Source organism: Panthera uncia, chromosome D1, assembly GCF_023721935.1.
Source record: "Panthera uncia isolate 11264 chromosome D1, Puncia_PCG_1.0, whole genome shotgun sequence".
Classification (NCBI taxonomy): Eukaryota; Metazoa; Chordata; class Mammalia; order Carnivora; family Felidae; genus Panthera; species Panthera uncia.
This window is the reverse complement of record NC_064808.1, coordinates 9,034,043-9,050,922: the sequence shown is the minus strand read 5'-3', so window position 1 is coordinate 9,050,922 and position 16,880 is coordinate 9,034,043. Positions and strand designations below refer to the sequence as shown.

General features: G+C 55.3%; 2 protein-coding genes across 10 annotated transcripts in view; one reads left to right on the top strand and one right to left on the bottom strand.

Moving 5' to 3' along the window:
- DDB1 (damage specific DNA binding protein 1) overlaps positions 1-3,330 on the bottom strand; it is a 29,719-nt gene extending 26,389 nt beyond the window's left edge. For 2 of the 5 annotated variants that reach the window (XM_049645126.1, XM_049645134.1), the window contains exons 1-3: positions 3,091-3,330; positions 1,726-1,874; positions 294-410 (exon numbers count right to left, since the gene is read on the bottom strand). In XM_049645126.1, the coding sequence (XP_049501083.1) occupies positions 294-410; positions 1,726-1,874; positions 3,091-3,310 (486 nt within the window). In that variant the 5' untranslated portion in view covers positions 3,311-3,330. The other 3 variants (XM_049645153.1, XM_049645144.1, XM_049645160.1) reach the window with 3 other exon arrangements.
- Positions 3,331-3,383: 53 nt separating this feature from the next.
- Positions 3,384-16,738, top strand: TKFC (triokinase and FMN cyclase). Of its 5 annotated transcripts, none has more exons than XM_049645187.1 (18): positions 3,401-3,714; positions 4,862-4,977; positions 7,540-7,729; positions 8,845-8,955; positions 9,030-9,211; positions 9,967-10,045; positions 10,376-10,465; positions 11,217-11,251; positions 11,332-11,416; positions 11,508-11,597; positions 12,130-12,246; positions 12,563-12,682; positions 12,824-12,961; positions 14,826-14,932; positions 15,037-15,140; positions 15,278-15,311; positions 15,416-15,505; positions 15,876-16,738. In XM_049645187.1, the coding sequence occupies exons 2-18, from the start codon at positions 4,975-4,977 to the stop codon at positions 16,035-16,037; spliced, it is 1,737 nt and encodes a 578-aa protein (XP_049501144.1). In that variant the 5' UTR covers positions 3,401-3,714; positions 4,862-4,974; the 3' UTR covers positions 16,038-16,738. The 5 variants fall into 5 exon arrangements, with proteins under 5 accessions (XP_049501136.1, XP_049501144.1, XP_049501160.1 ...); XM_049645203.1 differs by having other exon boundaries at positions 15,625-15,968; XM_049645179.1 differs by having other exon boundaries at positions 3,384-3,479; positions 15,416-15,968.
- Positions 16,739-16,880: the final 142 nt, after the last annotated feature.

Sequence of the window (16,880 nt, the reverse complement as noted above, 5' to 3'; positions counted from 1 at the left end):
ACCAGGCACCTCCTCCCCAAGGTGACTTTAGGGGTAGCAGTAAAACCAGCGGCGTCTACTGGCCATGCCAGCGAGCCCACATCAGTGCGTGCCTTTTTGCAGAACACTGAATCTTAATGAATTAGTACCCCGTCCCTTGGACTCTTCCTTTCTTCATAAAAGCTCAAACCCTTAGGATGTTCTCTTTGTTTCTCTGATCACAGAGAGAGCTGCCCCCAGCAGCTCAATTTTCTCCATCAAATCATGACAGCTCTACCCAAAAAACTCTCATCAGCCTAAAGCAGCCACCTCACCTGGACGTTGCCATGGGCTCGTGTTATGATATCAATGCTCTCGCCGCTCTGCTTGTACTCCAGGATGCAGGCATTGTACTTAGCTGTCAGGATAAACAGGAGGTCCTTGCTCTCCCCCTGGAAACCAACATGATACCATTAAAAGAGGTTCTTTAAAAAAAATTTTATTTTTAATTTTTTTTAGTTTATTTTTGACAGAGAGAGAGAGAGAGAGCACGCGAGCGAGTAAGCATGAGCAGGGGAGGGGCAGAGAGAGATGGAAACGCAGAATCTGAAGCAGACTCCAGGCTCTCAGCTGTCAGCACAGAGCCCAAACGTGGGGCTCAAACTCATGAACCACAAGATCATAACCTGAGCCAAAGTCGGCCACTTAACCGACTGAGCCACCCAGGCGCCCCTAAAAGAGGTTCCTGTTAAAACAAAAATAGCTGTCCAGCCTTTAAGCCTCTTTCTTCAAGCACGCTAAGTTCTTGAAGAACTTTCTTTTCTCCCTGAAGAGAAAAATCCCAGTGAATAGGTAACACACATCAGGTACACACACCCTAAGGGTGTGTGCAACAGGCCAGAACTAAAGCAGGTAAACATCTGGGCTTCACTTTGATGACTGTACTTGTCTCTGCCCTACCCACAGTAATGTCTTGTCTATTTCCATCTCAAGCTAATCTCTCATTCCATTCAAATTCTCCAAGATGAATGCAATGCCTCCTCTAATCCTCTCCCAACTATTCGAAGAGGGAAAAACATGTGAATAACGATGAGAGCTAAAATGGATCTACAAAGTCTTACTTACTTATTAACAGAGACCCCAAAAGACTGAATATTTTGTTCCAAGGCTTACAGTTGAAATTTTGAACCCACTGCTTTCTTGTCAGAGTCAGTTAGGATACAATGAAGCAACACAGATGAAAGCATTTGAGTTACAATGATGACGATAATACTATGATAATTGTTAGTGTAACAGTAAATGCTTGCCACGTAATAGCGCCTATTATTATAACATTTCCTCTTCACAGTAACCCAGGAGATTTCATGTCGTTATCCCCACTCTGCACACAAGCCAATAAGGCTCTGAGGCTCTGAAAGGTTAGGTGACATCCAAAGTTAGAATCAATAAGGAATAAAACCAGGATGGCCCTCATCAAGAGCCTACTCTCTGAATCAGTATGGTGACCCACATTTCAAACCACTGTAGTCTCCCCTTCTAGAGAAGTCAACCTGACTTTTTTCCTAGTGACCCTGTTCTATATCTAGGAAGCTTGTTCAATAATATAAATTGAAACGTGCCATGCAAAAAAAAAAAAGAGAGAGAGAGAGAGAGAGAGAGAGAGAGAGACTGACTTTTCTCTCCTAAACCCCATTCCACCCATCCCAAGCCAAAGTGAAACCATCCACACGACAGTTCTTGTTGCTGGGCCCAACCCAGAGCACTTACCTTGGGCCTGAAAAGCTCCATGACAGCAATCTTCCCATACATGCCCACCTCTTTGACGGGCCGAAGCCCCTCAGCAGTGACCACATAGATCTCTAATCTCGTGTTTTTGGCAATCAACAGGTTCAGGTCTTCGGCTGATGTAAAGTGTCCTGAAAGGAACAGATCCTCTAACTTTTGAAGCCAGAGCAGTATCCAAATAATCCTATCCCTTCTCCTTAAATACCCCCAGAATTCACATTTATTTCAGAGTTCTCTGGCTCCCTCCATTCACTTCCTTCTTGCCAAATCCAGCACCTCAGAGAGTCTCACTTCATACGTTCAAGAAAGCTACTTCCCTAATCAGACTAAGAAAACTGGCCTGGGCCTAAGAGCAGCATGTCCTTCAACTGACAATGACTGTGAAAACCTTTCAGATGGCTCTGTGCCCTCAAATTTTACTTTTCCTACCGCAGTGGCAGACTTATCTTCCCGGTAAGGGATGCTGGAGAAAGCGTTCACCTGCATTCAGTCCTTACCTACATTCTCACAAAATCTTGACCAAACAGACCGGATGGAATGCAAATTCTCAGAGCTTTATATCAAGACACTGTTTTTGTCCACACCTCTTGCCTTCCCAGCAGTCGACCAAATAACCCCCCGTCCACACTCCCTCACAGCTTCCAACTCTCCAAACAACAAGAGTTTTGTTTTGGAATCGTGATTAGGATGTACACAAACATACAACTTTGAGGCCTTCATATTGTTGTGAACGTGGTTCAAGACGATTACTCCCGGGGTTCTGGACATCTGTGTCCTTTGTGATCCTTGTCTAGTCAACAAGACAAACCCAACACAGGGCCGGGCCATCCGAACCCTCGGCTCTAGCAGCTCCCTCGAGTAAACAACAGCCCCAGGCAGAGAAGACTCCTCTCCTTCGGGTGAGAGCGTACATTCCTCACATCCCTCCACCTCCTGCACCTTCCAGGCTCTCCCACTGGAAAATTCTGACCCTAAGAAAGTCGCCATCGCCACCGCCCCTTCCCCTGACCACACGAGGCCAATCTCGCCCCCCACCCCCCGCAACACCGCACAATCCACTCACACTTCGCTCTGTCCCAGTGGGGCCCGTCCCTGTCCCCGAGGCCAAGTGACCTCCCAGGACGAAAAGGGGACCCCCAAGCGCAGCTTTTACTCCCCAAAAGGCGCGTGCTTCTTTTAAGGACACCTTCTTTAAAGCCGTGGGCTGGCGGAGCTCCGTCGGCCGCCAGCACCTTCCATTCCCGGGACTCGGTCCCGCCCGGCCGCCCCAGGGGCCGCGGGCCTCCCTAGGCCTCGGTGCCCCCCCAGCTCCCTCCCTCGCGGGGTCCCCTGCCCCGGCAGCCTCACCGGTCACGCAGCCGTTCACGGCGGTGGGCTTCTGTGCCGTTACCACGTAGTTGTACGACATGTCGAGGTCTGGGGCGGCCCGTCGGCACTCGAGCGCAACGATAGAGAAATGGACACAGGCGAAGAGACAGGGGCCCCCACCCGCGCGCGGCGAACTCCAATGCCGCTGCCTCCGCCCCAGAGACACGTTGCAGGCCAGAGCGGCCGGGGCGCAGGGCATCACGGGACGGCCTCACCTGGCCTCTTGGAGGACTCACGGCGCCCTAGGCGGCCAACCAAAAGAGGCCCCGCCCCTAGAGGCCCCGCCCCGTCTCTTACCGCCCGAGCCCGGAGTACCCGGATGAGGGCGAGCCGTCGGGGGTCCTTAGGAAGCGGCTGCGGTTTTGGAGGTGGCTGTTGCGGGCGTGAGCGGGTGGGGGCCCCTTCCTCCGCCCTCGGAACCGACCCTCTGCCCTCAGCCCCCGTCCGCGTCTTTCGCCCAACCGAAGACCCCCGTCCTCTCCCTCTTCCATTGCTCGGAGAGTTCTCGGGGCTGATCTCCCTTTTGGAACCGGAAGTACTGCAGAGGTCTAAGAGGGTCAGGGAGGGGACAGCGATTTGTGCACCTCCCAGACTGGAACCAAGGTCCGGACCTCTCTCTCCTTAGCACCCCCAGTTCCTCCAAACTCAGCCGGTACCCTCACCTGGCCCTAGGATGATCGATCACTCTGCCTTACCCCGAGGACACCAGGAGCCTCACCTTTCCTCTTTTAAACTGTGTTTTATTATTCAGATATGGGAGGGCCCGCTAGGCCACTCGCCCTCATTATTAGTGCCCCCGTTGCTGTAGAAATTCTGACCTCAAACACAAAACCGGAATTTCCCTGGGGTGAGACCCTTAATGGCCCAGGAAAGCAGTCAGTCCTGCAATTTCCAGGCCACTCCACCTCAGAGAGGCTTTGCAAGGAAGGAGTAGGAGGAGGACCACGTCGCTTGGAGCACCTACAGCATGCCACAGAGAAGGCAACCCCCATTTTACAGATGAGGAAGCTGAGGCTCAGGGGAATTGGTTTACCTGAGATCTCCCCAGTAAGTCAGGCAGAGCTAGGTGGGGACCCTGGGTGCAGATTCTTTCTAAGGTAGATGCAGAGTGAGCATGAGACCTTGGATGACCCCAAGATACCTCTGAACAAGGCTGCACTGAGAGAAGCTAAAATGTCATTGCCATTTACCTACGTAAACAAGGACTCTGCCTGACTTAGGAAGCACTGAATAGCCAGTAAAAAGAACACAGGCTTTGTAGAAAAACTAGGCCTGAGTTTGAGTCCTGACTCTTACCAGTATGACCTTGGACAAGTCATTCGAGCTCTCTGCCTGTTTCCCAGAAGTAAAATGGGGTCACAGACTCAGCTGCTCCCTTCCTGGTGTGGTGCCAAGACCAAGTGCATGAAGATCTTTGTAAATGAATTCACTGCATGCGATGCCCATATAGGAGTTGAAGTTACTCCGTGGGTAAACGCCCCTTGGTGATGAGGTGGGTGCTGTTCTTGGGCATAAAAGCAGCCCTGTGCCCAGCATGGATCAGTCTGTCTTCTGGCAGCCAAGTGCAGGTGTGAACCTTGGTCAGCCCCATGCTCTTCTCCATTCGCAGCCCACGTACTAGAGTTTGGACTTGGATCAAAGTCTGGGGCAGCTCCCTCATTACTAGGGCCCTGGGTGCGTGATTGTGCCAGCAGGGTGCCAGTAGGCTGCCAGTGCCTCCAGTGGCTCATACTGTTATCCTCTCCTACAGGTGCTCCTACGACCTTTGCTGTGCTTAGACCCAGGTAGTACCCACGGGATTGCCCAGCCTCTGGCAGCTCAACGTGAAGGCGTGAACTCAGCTTGCTTCAGAGCCTCCCCACCATGGTGAGTCCCATGAGGGCCAGGGCAGAGGAAGGATACCGTGGCCTTAGAGCAGTGGGGATACCAGCCCTAGGCATGCTGGAGTTCCTTACACCCTGACAAAAAGACGCTGCTGCCTCCTGAGGTTCACAGAGGTTATGAGAGGAGAGGGGGTCATCCTCCCTCTCAGGGCCGGATCTCTGCTTCCCTCCATTTCCCAGCTGGTCCCAGCCGGGCCCGGGGCTGCAGCCTCTCAGTCCCTCCAAGGCCCATCTGCCCCTGGTCTCGGTCATACATTTAGATTAAAACATTCCTAGGTGCCTATTCTGTAATAGACACTGTAGCAGTCACAGGAGGAGTCACGAAGGATCTGGTGCCTGTTCCTGAACCTGAGGCAAGTGTGGGCTGGTCCCAGAGGTGTTCCTTACACCCTGTGGGTGGTACACCTCTGGTACACTGTGGGTGGCCCAGCATGCCCCTGGGCCTTACTCCAGGTCCACTCTAGAACTAGATCTGAACCAAAGCAGGCCTTGGAGAGACGTGGGTTCACATTTCAGCCTGTCACCAACCAGCTGTGTGACCTTCTTATAAAAGACTTGATTTGTTTTCCTCACCTGCTGTGCGAGGCATATTAGGGCCCACCTCCAAGTGGCCGTGAGGTGTTAATCAGACCTGAATCCGGGAGTCCTCACTCGGTACCTAATCAACTTCCTTTACTTTTACTTTTCTATCCTCTCAGGCCACTGGGAACCAGGGTTGGCACGGTTGCCCGAGCCCCCCCTTCTGCCTCTGGTTGCAAATCCCAGGCAAGACTGACTGTCAGGAATGGCAGGGGGACACATTCTTGGAGGCTGGTGGCTCTGAAGGCTGGGCTTGAAGTTGAGACCGACTCAGAATTTCTTTGCGTATTCCAGTCCCCAGAGGGCTCTGAGAGCCACAAGCCCATGCCCTTACTAGGGCAAGACTTCTGTCACTCTCCGCCTCCCTTCAGCCCCTCGGGAAAGCAGCATGATAAGGCTAAAATGGGACTATCTTTGGAGCCAAGCAGACCTGGACACTCACTGGCTGTGTGACCCTGGGCAAAGTCACTAAACTATGCCTCGGTTTCCTCTTCCAGGCTAATCTTTCCTGCATAGTGTGGTTGGGGATATTAAATGAAGCATGCCCAGAAGCACTTAGACCCAGACCTCGCTCTCAGTCCCTACTTGGGAACAGAGCCAGTCTTATTATTCTGCTCGCTTCCTGCTGACCTGGGCTGCTCTCCTAATCCCAGAGCAGGTGGCTCGGCTTTGGTCCCTGCCAGAGTTTGCACAAAGGAACCGGATGCCCGTAGGTTTAGGGAAGGAGCCTCAGGGAGATGCACCTTGACGGGACCTGGCTCAAAGCCGCCCTGGGCCACCAGGCGGCGCTGGGATCCTGCCCTCTGGGTCCGTATTAGGCTCTAGTCTCTCTTTGGGACAAAGGCAGAACCCACACCCTAGTCTGCAAACCTTGTTCAGCTAGCAAGGGAGAAAAAGGGAGTAGCTGCCTTTTATTCAGTTCTGACCCTACAGCAGGTATATACTCTAGTTCATTAAGTCCCCAATTTGCCAAGGAAGACAGAGGTCAGAACGGTGAGGTGTCTTCCCTGAGCCTTCACAGCCGATGAGAGGCAGACGTGGGCTTTGAGCCCAAGCGCTCGTGACTGCAGAACCCAAATTCTCTTCCACTCCAGTCCCCGCGCTGGCCGCCTCTGCCTGCACCCTGTGTCAGCTCGGCTCTCCCCTCAGGCAAGCTGCCCCAGACCCTCCCAAGCGAGGTGTCCCATGGCCAGGTCCCACCTTCTACTTGTAAGGACCTGCCCACCTCTTCCTGACGGTCACTGGTTGCTCAGGTCATTCTAACTTGCTTCCTGGCCCGGCCACCATATGCTTTCACACCTCCAGACCCTGGTGTGGACTCTCCCCCGGCGACCTGGAATATCCTTATCCTTTTTCCCTACCCCGGGCCTCTCGTGTCCTTTCCCTTCCTAACTCCTACCTGTCCTCACAAAGATTCTCGGGATCCACCGAGGACACGGGGCATTCCTCTCGTGCTGCACTTCCCACAGCACGTGGAAATGATCTCTCTGCACTTCCATCAAGGGCAGGACCAGCGTCTGTTAACTCTTTGCACACAGTGCCTAGCACCGGGCACACCAAGAGGCTCAGGAAATGTTTGTCCTGCACCAGAGGCCCGGCGGGAACAGGGTGCCTCCTCCAGGCACAGGAGCCTCGGCCTAGGGCTTCTCCTCCTTAGAAGAAGACTGTTGGGCCCTAATGTTATTACATTCGTTAATACTCAGGATTCTAGGTCCCCTCTTTTATTTCTACTGAAGCCATTCTCCCAGCTAAATTTGACCCATAGTCCAAAGCGCTTCATAAATTTTGCCCTGAATAAATGATCCCAAATTAAGAGAACTCCCAGAAGCAGCCACCTAAGAAAGGCATGCCCAGTTCGAGGAACTGCTGGGCCTTTGGGGTCTCCCTACGGTTAAAGGGGTCCTAGCCGCAGCAGCGTGTCCCTGCCAGCCGCACCTGGAGCCTCCTCCCTGCTCTTCTCTCGCAGACATCCAAGAAGCTGGTGAACACGGTGGCAGGCTGTGCCGACGATGCCCTTGCTGGCCTGGTGGCCTGCAACCCCAACCTGCATCTCTTGCGGGGCCACCGCGTGGCCCTCCGTTCTGACCTGGACAGCCTCAAGGGCCGCGTGGCACTCCTGTCAGGTGGGGGCTCCGGCCATGAGCCTGCCCATGCCGGTGAGTAGTCTGGGCAGAGTGCACGGGCTCCTGGGAGATCCTCGGGGCTCCTGGGTGTTGAGGACAAAGCCCCGGTCGGGTCCCGGGTCCTCCTCTCCCAGTCCCTCAGGCTGAGATCCGGGGCCAGTCGTGGCCTTTCTCTGGGCCTCGGTCTCTGTGTCTCTGAAGCACAAGGTTGGACCAGATGACCTCGGAGGCCCTTCCAGCTCTGCGAGTCAGTGATTCTGTGAATCCTGGCCTTCCAGGCCCACGTGACCCTTCCCCTCCTCCATGAAGCCTTCCTGACTTTTCCAGCCTAGAACCGTATACTTTTTCTGAATTCCCACCCTGCATTTTCGCATATAACGTGGACAGTCCTAGGTTGTTTCCTGTTCAGTGCCAGACATGGGAGTTTTCATTGAGCAATCCTGGGGGGCAGGGACCGGGCTTTGTATCGTCTGTACCTTTCCTGTCTCCCTCGGCAAAGCCATCCCGAGCACCATTCACGAGAACCTGTTGTTGCCTGGCACTGCTTTGGGCGCTAGGCATGCACCAGTGAGTCAGAAAGATAAGGTACCTGCCCTCACAGAGCTTCTGTTCTCCTTTGGAGATGCAGTAACCAGGTAAACACACAGTGAAAGAGCATTCCAGGGGCATCTGGGTGGCTCGGTCAGTTAAGCATCCGACTTTGGCTCAGGTCGTGATCTCACCGTTCGTGGGTTCGGACCCTACATTGGGCTCTGTGCTGTCAGTACAAACCTGCTTCGGATCCTCTGTCCCCCCCTCTACTGCCTCTCTGCTGCTGGTTCTCTCTCCCTCTCTCCAGATAAGTAAACTTTTTTTTTTTTTTTTTAAAGAAGAGTGTTTCAGAGCATGTAAATCAAGTAGCAGAGACAGGAGAGCAGGGTAAAGGAACAGGGAGTCACTGGGGATGGGGCAGGGACTTGCCTCCGTTGGGAGGTCAGGGAAGGCCCTCCGAGGAGACAGCCCCTGAGGAAAGGTCTGTGGAGGGTGACCCAGGTGTTCTTTCAGCACTGAGCACACAGTAGGCCTTGCCAAACCGTGAAGCCCAGGAGCACGGGAAACCCTGGGAACTGCAGGCCCAGGTCCCCAGCGAGCACCCGCTCTGTCTCCAGGTTTCGTAGGGAAGGGGATGCTGACAGGGGTCATCGCAGGAGCCGTGTTCACCTCCCCGGCAGTGGGCAGCATCCTGGCAGCCATCAGGGCAGTGGCCCAGGCAGGCACAGGTAAGCCTGGCGTGCAGGAGGGGCTGCTGCGGGGAGGCCAGGCACTGAGGGGGCCCTGCCGGCTGCCTCTGCAGTGGGGACCCTCCTCATCGTGAAGAACTACACTGGGGATCGGCTCAACTTCGGCCTGGCTCGGGAGCAGGCCCGGGCTGAGGGCATCCCCGTGGAGATGGTGGTCATCGGGGATGACAGCGCCTTCACCGTCCTGAAGAAGGCAGGCAGGCGGGGACTCTGCGGCACAGTGCTCATACACAAGGTGAGATTTCCCACCTGGGACACTGGCTGGCCGGCACCCCCCACCCCCAGCCTGCTCTTTCCAGCCAGCCCACCTCCCAAGAAGCCACTCCTTCCCCAGTGCGCCCTGATCCAGGAAGCCCCTTCAACTACCTAAGCAGAGAATGGAAGCATTCTCCCGGACCTTTCCCTCTCCTTTCCCCACACCCACCCAGTTGCCCTGTCCTAGCGATCGGACTCCCGAATGCCCCTATGACGCACGTGCCCCAGAGCCCTGCCCTTCCTGTCCCAGCCTTGGTTCAGGCGCCCATGTGCTCATGCCCGGGTGGTGGTCGCTGCTCCTCCCTGGGTTCCCTGCCAGCTTCCTGCCTACCCCTCCAGTATGTTCCCCACCCTGCCCCAGAGGTTTTGAAAATGTGTATCTGGCCAGCTTGTTCACCTGCTGAAAGCCCCCCCAGGCTTCTGAGAGTCAACCAGGGTTCCTTGGCCAGGTGTCCACCGACTAGCTGTGTGACACTGGACCAGTCACCTCCCTTCTTTGGGTCCATTTCTCTGTTTGCAAAGTCTCTTCTGGCTCCCAACACACTGGGGTTCTTGAAGATTCCTGGCAAGTGCACCGTGAACGCAAGAGGGTGCACTCTTCTGCCCTAAATGTGGTGGGCCGGGTTGAGGTGACGGTACTGAGATGCCCTCTTCCCAGCTAGAAACTCAGCCCCAGCCGGTCGTCTACCCCCAAGTGGTACGGTGACCCCTTCCCCTCATTCTGTGCGGGTGCAGGTGGCAGGTGCCCTGGCTGAGGCAGGTGTAGGGCTGGAGGAAATCACAAATCGGGTGAGCGTGGTTGCCAAGGCCATGGGTGAGTGCCGGCCCAGGGATTTGGGAGGGGCCGGTGGGAGGATGAGGCTGACCTTGGGACTGACTAGGAGCAGGTTCCCTGCAGCTGCATAGGAGGGCTTTCCAGGCTACTCCCCAGGGGCTGAGGGAACGTCTCCTGGGGGAGCTCCAGGGGACAGGTAGCTTGGGTCCCCAAGCTGGGTTTCCCTTCCACCACCAAGGTGAAGAGTCTGGTGGCCTGTGTCAGCCAAGAGGCTGCTGTGGGCAGGGCTCCCAAGGTGTCTCTGCTGCCTGGCCCGACGCCCGGTGCCGAGAGCAGAATCTTTCTCACGCCTTGTCCTCGTTCCCGCAGGAACCCTGGGAGTGAGCTTGTCCTCCTGCAGCGTCCCTGGCTCCAGACCCACCTTTGAGCTCTCACTGGACGAGGTGGAGCTAGGCCTGGGTGAGTTTGGGGCCACCCCTGTCCTGGCCGTGCCTGCGCCTGGGTCTTGCCCACGTCTTATGCCCTGGGAGCTTTCCTCCCTGCTCACCTGGAGCAGGCGCCAAAGTAGTCTTCGTTGTTGGGGTTTTTTTAAGTTTATTTAAGTAATCTCTACACCCAACATGGGGCTTGAACTCACAACCCCAAGATCAAGACTTGCATGCTCTTCTGACAGAGCCAGCCGGGCGCCCGGGTCTTACTATTTTTATGTGGGCACTTGAGGCCCTTCTGGCCCGGCCTGCCTGGTCTCTTTACCTGCTTTACCGTCCACGCCTAGGGCTCTGGCCATGGGGGCTCTGTGCACCACCCACCTCCTTGTCTTTGTTCGCACCACTTCTGGGCCCCTCTACCTCTGGCAGAAATCAGCCCTTCTTTCAAGGGGGGTCAGAGGCCACCCAGCTCCCTTCTTCCTCCCCCCACGCTTCCGAAGTGATAAGCAGAGGCCTCAGGTGGCCTCGCCGTGATTGCCTCTAGTTAAAGCTGCTTAACTAGTTAAAAGTTAAGTAGTTAGGTTCTAGCTGTCTCCACTACCCAGCCATAAGCTCCCAGAGAGCGGACTGTGTAGCTTTCATTATTCTGTCCATTGCCCCCGACACTCCTCACATACACGGTGCCTAGCCTCATGCTGAGTACTTAGTAAATCCTTGAGCAAAACATGAGGAGCAAATCCGCAGGCCCCGAGTGGGTCCACGGTGACCAAGTCTATCCACAGGGATCCACGGGGAAGCTGGCGTGCGCCGGATAAAGGTGAGAGGACTCCGTGGCCCAGGCTGGTGTAAGACCAAGGCCTCCCAACGCAGCTCACCCCTGACTCTTCCTTCTGACAGATGGCATCCGCCGACGAGATCGTGACACTCATGCTCGACCACATGACGAACTCCTCCAACGTGTCCCACGTGCCTGTGCAGTCTGGTGAGGGGCTGTCACGCTGCCTCCCAGCCTTTCCTCCCACTCTGGGCAGGGGGCCTGGAGAGTCTCACCTAGGCGTCATGTCTGCCCACAGGCTCCTCAGTGGTGCTGATGGTCAACAACCTGGGTGGCTTGTCATTCCTGGAACTGGGCATCATGGCCGACGCGGCTGTCCGCTCTCTGGGTGAGCCCTGCATCGGAAGGGGACCTCCCCGACCCCTGGAGCTGCTTTCCCTGCAGCCCTTTGAAGCCAGACATGAGAAAAGCAGCCAAGATGGGGTCTTGAGATGGCCCAGAGCAGGGGCGTACAGGCAGACGAGCCCAAGTCAGGCCATCACTCTGCCAGCTGATGACTGGATGCCTTGAGCCTGTCTCCTTGTCAGCTAGGAAGTGGCAACAATAGTACCTGCTTTATAGGGTCGTTACGAGAATCACACGAGATTGAACAAACATAACACACTTAGCATACAGCTTGGCACCTGCTGAGAACTCAGTAAAGGAGACTTGTAATTACCTCTCTTCCTTATAGAGGGGGGCACCTCCAGGGAATGTGGTAATTTGGGGCATCCCTGAGGGAATCTGGCCCTCTCCCTACTAACCTCAGGACCCTAGCTTCCAAAGTCCTTGTTTCTCTCCGTTTCTTTCTCTGACGCTCTGAGGACAAGTGCCCACCTTCCTCTCCTTCCCTCATGGACCTCCACACTCTGGTATTGCAGAGGGCCGCGGGGTGAAGATCGCCCGTGCCCTAGTGGGCACCTTCATGTCTGCCCTGGAGATGCCTGGCATTTCTCTCACCCTTCTGCTGGTGGATGAGCCTCTCCTGAAACTGATCGGTGAGACCTGGAAGCTGGGGTCATCCAAGCCTGGCCTCCTTGTGGCCAGGAGGAGCCATGGGGACTTGGAGACACCCCCTCAGGGACCATGACCTCTGTGGAGTGGCCCTTTGTGGCTTCTCCAGCCTTCGGCTCTCACTTGAGGCGTTGGTAGTAGGATCCTCCCCAGGGACCCTTCACACTTCCCTTGTACACAGCAGGCACTCGGTACTTGCTTGTTGAGATGGAGGGAAGCAGGCACAGGTGGGGAGTCCATGTCCCACTTAATCCCTGACCGGCTGACCTGTGTCTACAAGAGTCCTCCTGCTGTTCCTAGATGCTGAAACCACCGCATCAGCCTGGCCCAACGTGGCCAAGGTCTCCGTGACTGGGCGGAAGCGGAGCCGGGCAGCCCCTGCCGAGCCTCTGGAGGCCCCCGATTCCACTGCCACAGGAGGTACTGAGCTGTGCTGTTAGGGAAGCGGCCCAGGGATTTGGCCTAAGCCCAAGAGGGGTGTGGGGTAGACAAGGGATCTCCTACCCATGCCTCCCCACACGGGTCAAGTTCAGCCTCTTCCCCGCTGGCCTCCCTCTCCAGGCTTAGCCTCCGGGCAGACGGTGCTTGTGCTGGAACGGGTGTGCGCCACCCTCCTGGGCCTGGAGGAACATCTGAATGCCCTGGATCGAGCTGCCGGCGACGGGGATTGTGGCACCACCCATAGCCGTGCCGCCAGAGGTTGGTGCCAGGGTCCCTCTAGGGTTACGAGAGGAGCTGGTGTAGAACATTGGTTCTGAGATTTTGGCATTTCACGAACCAGAACAATTTTTTTTTTTTTAATTTTTTTTTTGGGCGTTTATTTATTTTTGAGACAGAGAGAGACAGAGCACGAATGGGGGAGGGTCAGAGAGAGAGGGAGACACAGAATCTGAAACAGGCTCCAGGCTCTGAGCGGTCAGCACAGAGCCCGACGTGGGGCTCAAACTCACAGATCGTGAGATCGTGACCTGAGCTGAAGTTGGACGCTTAACCGACTGAGCCACCCAGGCGCCCCGAACCAGAACAATTTCAAAAGCACTGGGAGTGTTCACATGGGACGGACAACTTTTATTTTTCCCTGAGGTCATTCATAGGACCTGGCATCCCTTTCACCTGTTTTTATAAGAAAAGGTTCTTCTAGGGGCACCTGGATGGTTCAGTCAGTTGAGCATCTGACTTCAGCTCAGGTCATGATCTCGCAGTTTGTGAGTTCAAGCCCCGTGTTGGGCTCTGTGCTGACAGCTCAGAGCCTGGAGCCTGCTTTAGATTCTGTGTCTCCTTCTCTCTCTGCCCTTCCCTGCCATGCTCTCTCTTTCTCTCTCTTAAAAATAAACATTAAAAACAATTTTTAAGGAGCACCTGGGTGGCTCAGTAGGTTGAGCGTCCAACTTTGGCTCAGGTCATGATCTCACAGCTCGTGAGTTCGAGCCCCGCGTTGGGCTCTGGTGCTGACAGCTCGGAGCCTAGAGCCTGCTTCGGATTCTGTGTCTCCCTCTCTCTGCCCCTAACCCACTCGCGTTCCGTCTCTGTCTCTCTCAAAAATAAACATTAAAAAATACTTTTTTTACAAGTTTCTTCTAACACTACAAATGTAGAAATGTTGTTATTGCAAAATAAAATATTTTTTTGATAAAATTACGTATGTACATATGTATGTATATACGTAAGCTCTAGGCCCAACATGGGGCTTGAACTCACAGCCCCAAGGTCAAGAGTCGCATGTTCTACTGAGCCAGCCCGGTGCCCCAACGTGTAATCTTTATAGTGAATAATAACTTTCAGATTCAAGGAAAACTGATATAATTGTCCTTATGTTTCTCAGCTTACCCAGACTAATGAAAGGCTCTTAATTATCCAGCCACCATGGGCTGGATTCCATCAAGAATTAGGCCCACCCCGGGCCTGGCACTGCTCTGCGGCTCTGAATACAATAGTAAGCCAAGCAGATAAAACTCCCTGCCCTCATGGCTTATGTACGGGTGGGGAAGGCAAACAGCCGACGAGGAGTATCCAGGAAGGAGGACGCAGGGCAAAGGGCTGAGAAGTGAAGCAGGGGCTTGAGGCAGGGAACGCCAGGCCGAGGGTATCCGGGGCATGCCTCAGCTTCTGGGTGACAGGTGCCAAGGTCCCTGTCAGTCCCGGTTTCCCACCGCTCTGCAGACTGCCCAGAGGGTGTAGAAAAGGAGCTTTGGGGGGGCGCCTGGGTGGCTCAGTCGGTTAAGCATCCGACTTTAGCTCGGGTCATGATCTCACGGTCCGTGGGTTTGAGCCCCACATCGGGCTCTGTGCTGACAGCTCGGAGCCCGGAGCCTGTTTCAGATTCTGTGTCTCCTTCTCTCTGACCCTCCCCCGTTCATGCTCTGTCTCTGTCTCAAAAATAAATAAACGTTAAAAAAAAAAAAAAAGAAAAAAGAAAGAAAAGGAGCTTTGGGAATCTCCCGAGGTTGGATTCCTCAGCCTCTTCCTGTGGCCATTACTTCAGCCTGGCAGCGAGGCCTGGGTGCTTGGTTGGGGTCCAGGCAGATGGGAGAGTCTGAATTCTTCGATGATTTTCTGTCTGCAGCAATCCAAGGGTGGCTGAAGGAGGGTCCACCCCCTGCCAGCCCTGCCCAGCTACTCTCCAAACTGTCTCTCCTGCTGCTGGAGAAGATGGGAGGCTCCTCTGGGGCGGTGAGTGCCGGCAGCCCCTGGGACCGGAGGGCTGACAGAGGGATCCCCCCGGTTGGCTAAGGCCCAGGCCAGCCCCGTGTGCTCAGCATTTTGGTCCTTCCCAGCTCTATGGCCTGTTCCTGACTGCGGCGGCCCAGCCACTCAAGGCCAAGACAGACCTGCCAGCCTGGTCTGCTGCCATGGATGCCGGCCTGGAGGCCATGCAGAAGTGAGCCAGAGCCCCGGGCCTGAGACCAAGGGTGGGCTGGGGGCAGTGGATGATGTCACCCACTCCCAGCCAGGCCCAGTCCCCACTCCTAAAGTGACTCCCTGCATGGAGTCCCACACATTCTCTTTCCCTGCCAGGTACGGGAAGGCTGCTCCAGGGGACAGGACTATGGTGTGTATTCAGCCCAGCCCTTCCCTCTTTTGAGTATAGAGGCCCTGAAGGCCCCCCTCTGTGGCAGGGCCTCTCCTCAGTCCCCTTTCCCTCACCTTATCCAGCTGGATTCCCTGTGGGCAGCAGGACAGGAGCTCCAAGCCTGGAAGAGCCCAGGGGCCAATCTGTTCCATGTTTTGACGAAAGCAGTCCAGGTGAGTGAGGCTGGGACCCAGCCACCCAGGAAGACAGGCTTGGAGCCACTGGGCTCCCATCTCTATGTGACCCTGAACAAGTTAATATCCTTCGTGTACCTGTTTCCTCCTCTGAACAGGGAGAGGAGTACCTATCTCAGGGGTACTGTGAGGCTAAGAGAGATGTGCAGCCCCAGCACAGTGTCTAGGACATAGCAAGCCCTCGGGAGATGGTAATTCTTGCCCTGCCAGACGTATGTGAGAGGTGACCTGTCCACCCTGGTGACAGTACTCAGGGTGTTGATAGGGCTGGGGCAGAGGGGTGCAGGGTCCATGGGAGGAAGGAGGCCTGGTGGCTTGTCTTTGAGCCTGCTCCCATGTTCCCACTCAGAGTGCGGAGGCTGCGGCCGAGGCCACCAAGACTATGGAAGCGGGAGCCGGGAGAGCCAGTTACATCAGCTCTGCGCGGCTGGATCAGCCGGACCCTGGGGCAGTGGCCACGGCCGCCATTCTCCGGGCCATCCTGGAGGCCCTGCAGCACAAGGGTGTGTGAGCGCCTCCTGGGCCTCTGTGCCCCTCTCACCGCGGCTCAGCGGTGGCCACTGGCAGTTCCTCCTGTCTTCCAGCTGTGACCCTCCCTGTCCCCTTGCCCCCAGGGCCTGTCCTGAGTTTGGCAGGGAACCCTCTACCAACCTCCAGAATTCCTACAGAAACTGCAGGCCCAGAGTGGGTCATGTACCACCTTACGCTACCCTTTCCCTCTTCAGGGAGGTGGAATTCTGGGGTCATGCTGCTCTGCCCCAGCCACCTTGAGGCCTCAGTGATAGGCATTTTCCTTGGGTGGCAACATGGCCTTTAACTGGCCATGCTAATTTGGTTTTAAGGCTTCCTGTGAAAGGCCTTCCGACCTTGACCCTGAGCCAATGTGAAAAACAAGCAAATAAACCACATGGAAGCAAGAGCTCCGGCTTCTGCTGAGGGAGATTTTTCCCACCAATACGCCAGGCACTAAGGCCTCAGCCTCTGGTTGAAATGATCATGACCCGGGGTGCCTGGGTGGCTCAGTGGGTTAAGCATCCCAACTTTGGCTCAGGTCATGATCTCAGAGTTCGTGAGTTCGAGCCCTGCGTTGGGCTCTGTGAGCCCTGCTCACAGCTCTGAGCCTAGAGCCTACTTCAGAATGTCTCCTCTCTCTGCCCCTCCCGTGCTCACATTCTGTCTCTTTATCTCAAAAATAAATAAACATTAAAAAAATTAAAAAAAAAAAAAAAAGATGATCACGACCCATACCCTTCTACGTGACACCCAAAGGTAGGGTCTACGCAGCTGGGCTGGCTCCACTGGGATCCCATTCCCGTTCTCCCTCCAGTACACACACCACACCTCCTAGGCGTGC

Excerpts from the sequence above, each read along its gene's own strand:
- TKFC (XM_049645179.1), top strand. Across the intron at positions 10,046-10,375 it reads CGTGGTTGCCAAGGCCATGG|GAACCCTGGGAGTGAGCTTG; the intron begins GTGAGTGCCGGC and ends TCGTTCCCGCAG. Across the intron at positions 10,466-11,216 it reads CGAGGTGGAGCTAGGCCTGG|GGATCCACGGGGAAGCTGGC; the intron begins GTGAGTTTGGGG and ends GTCTATCCACAG.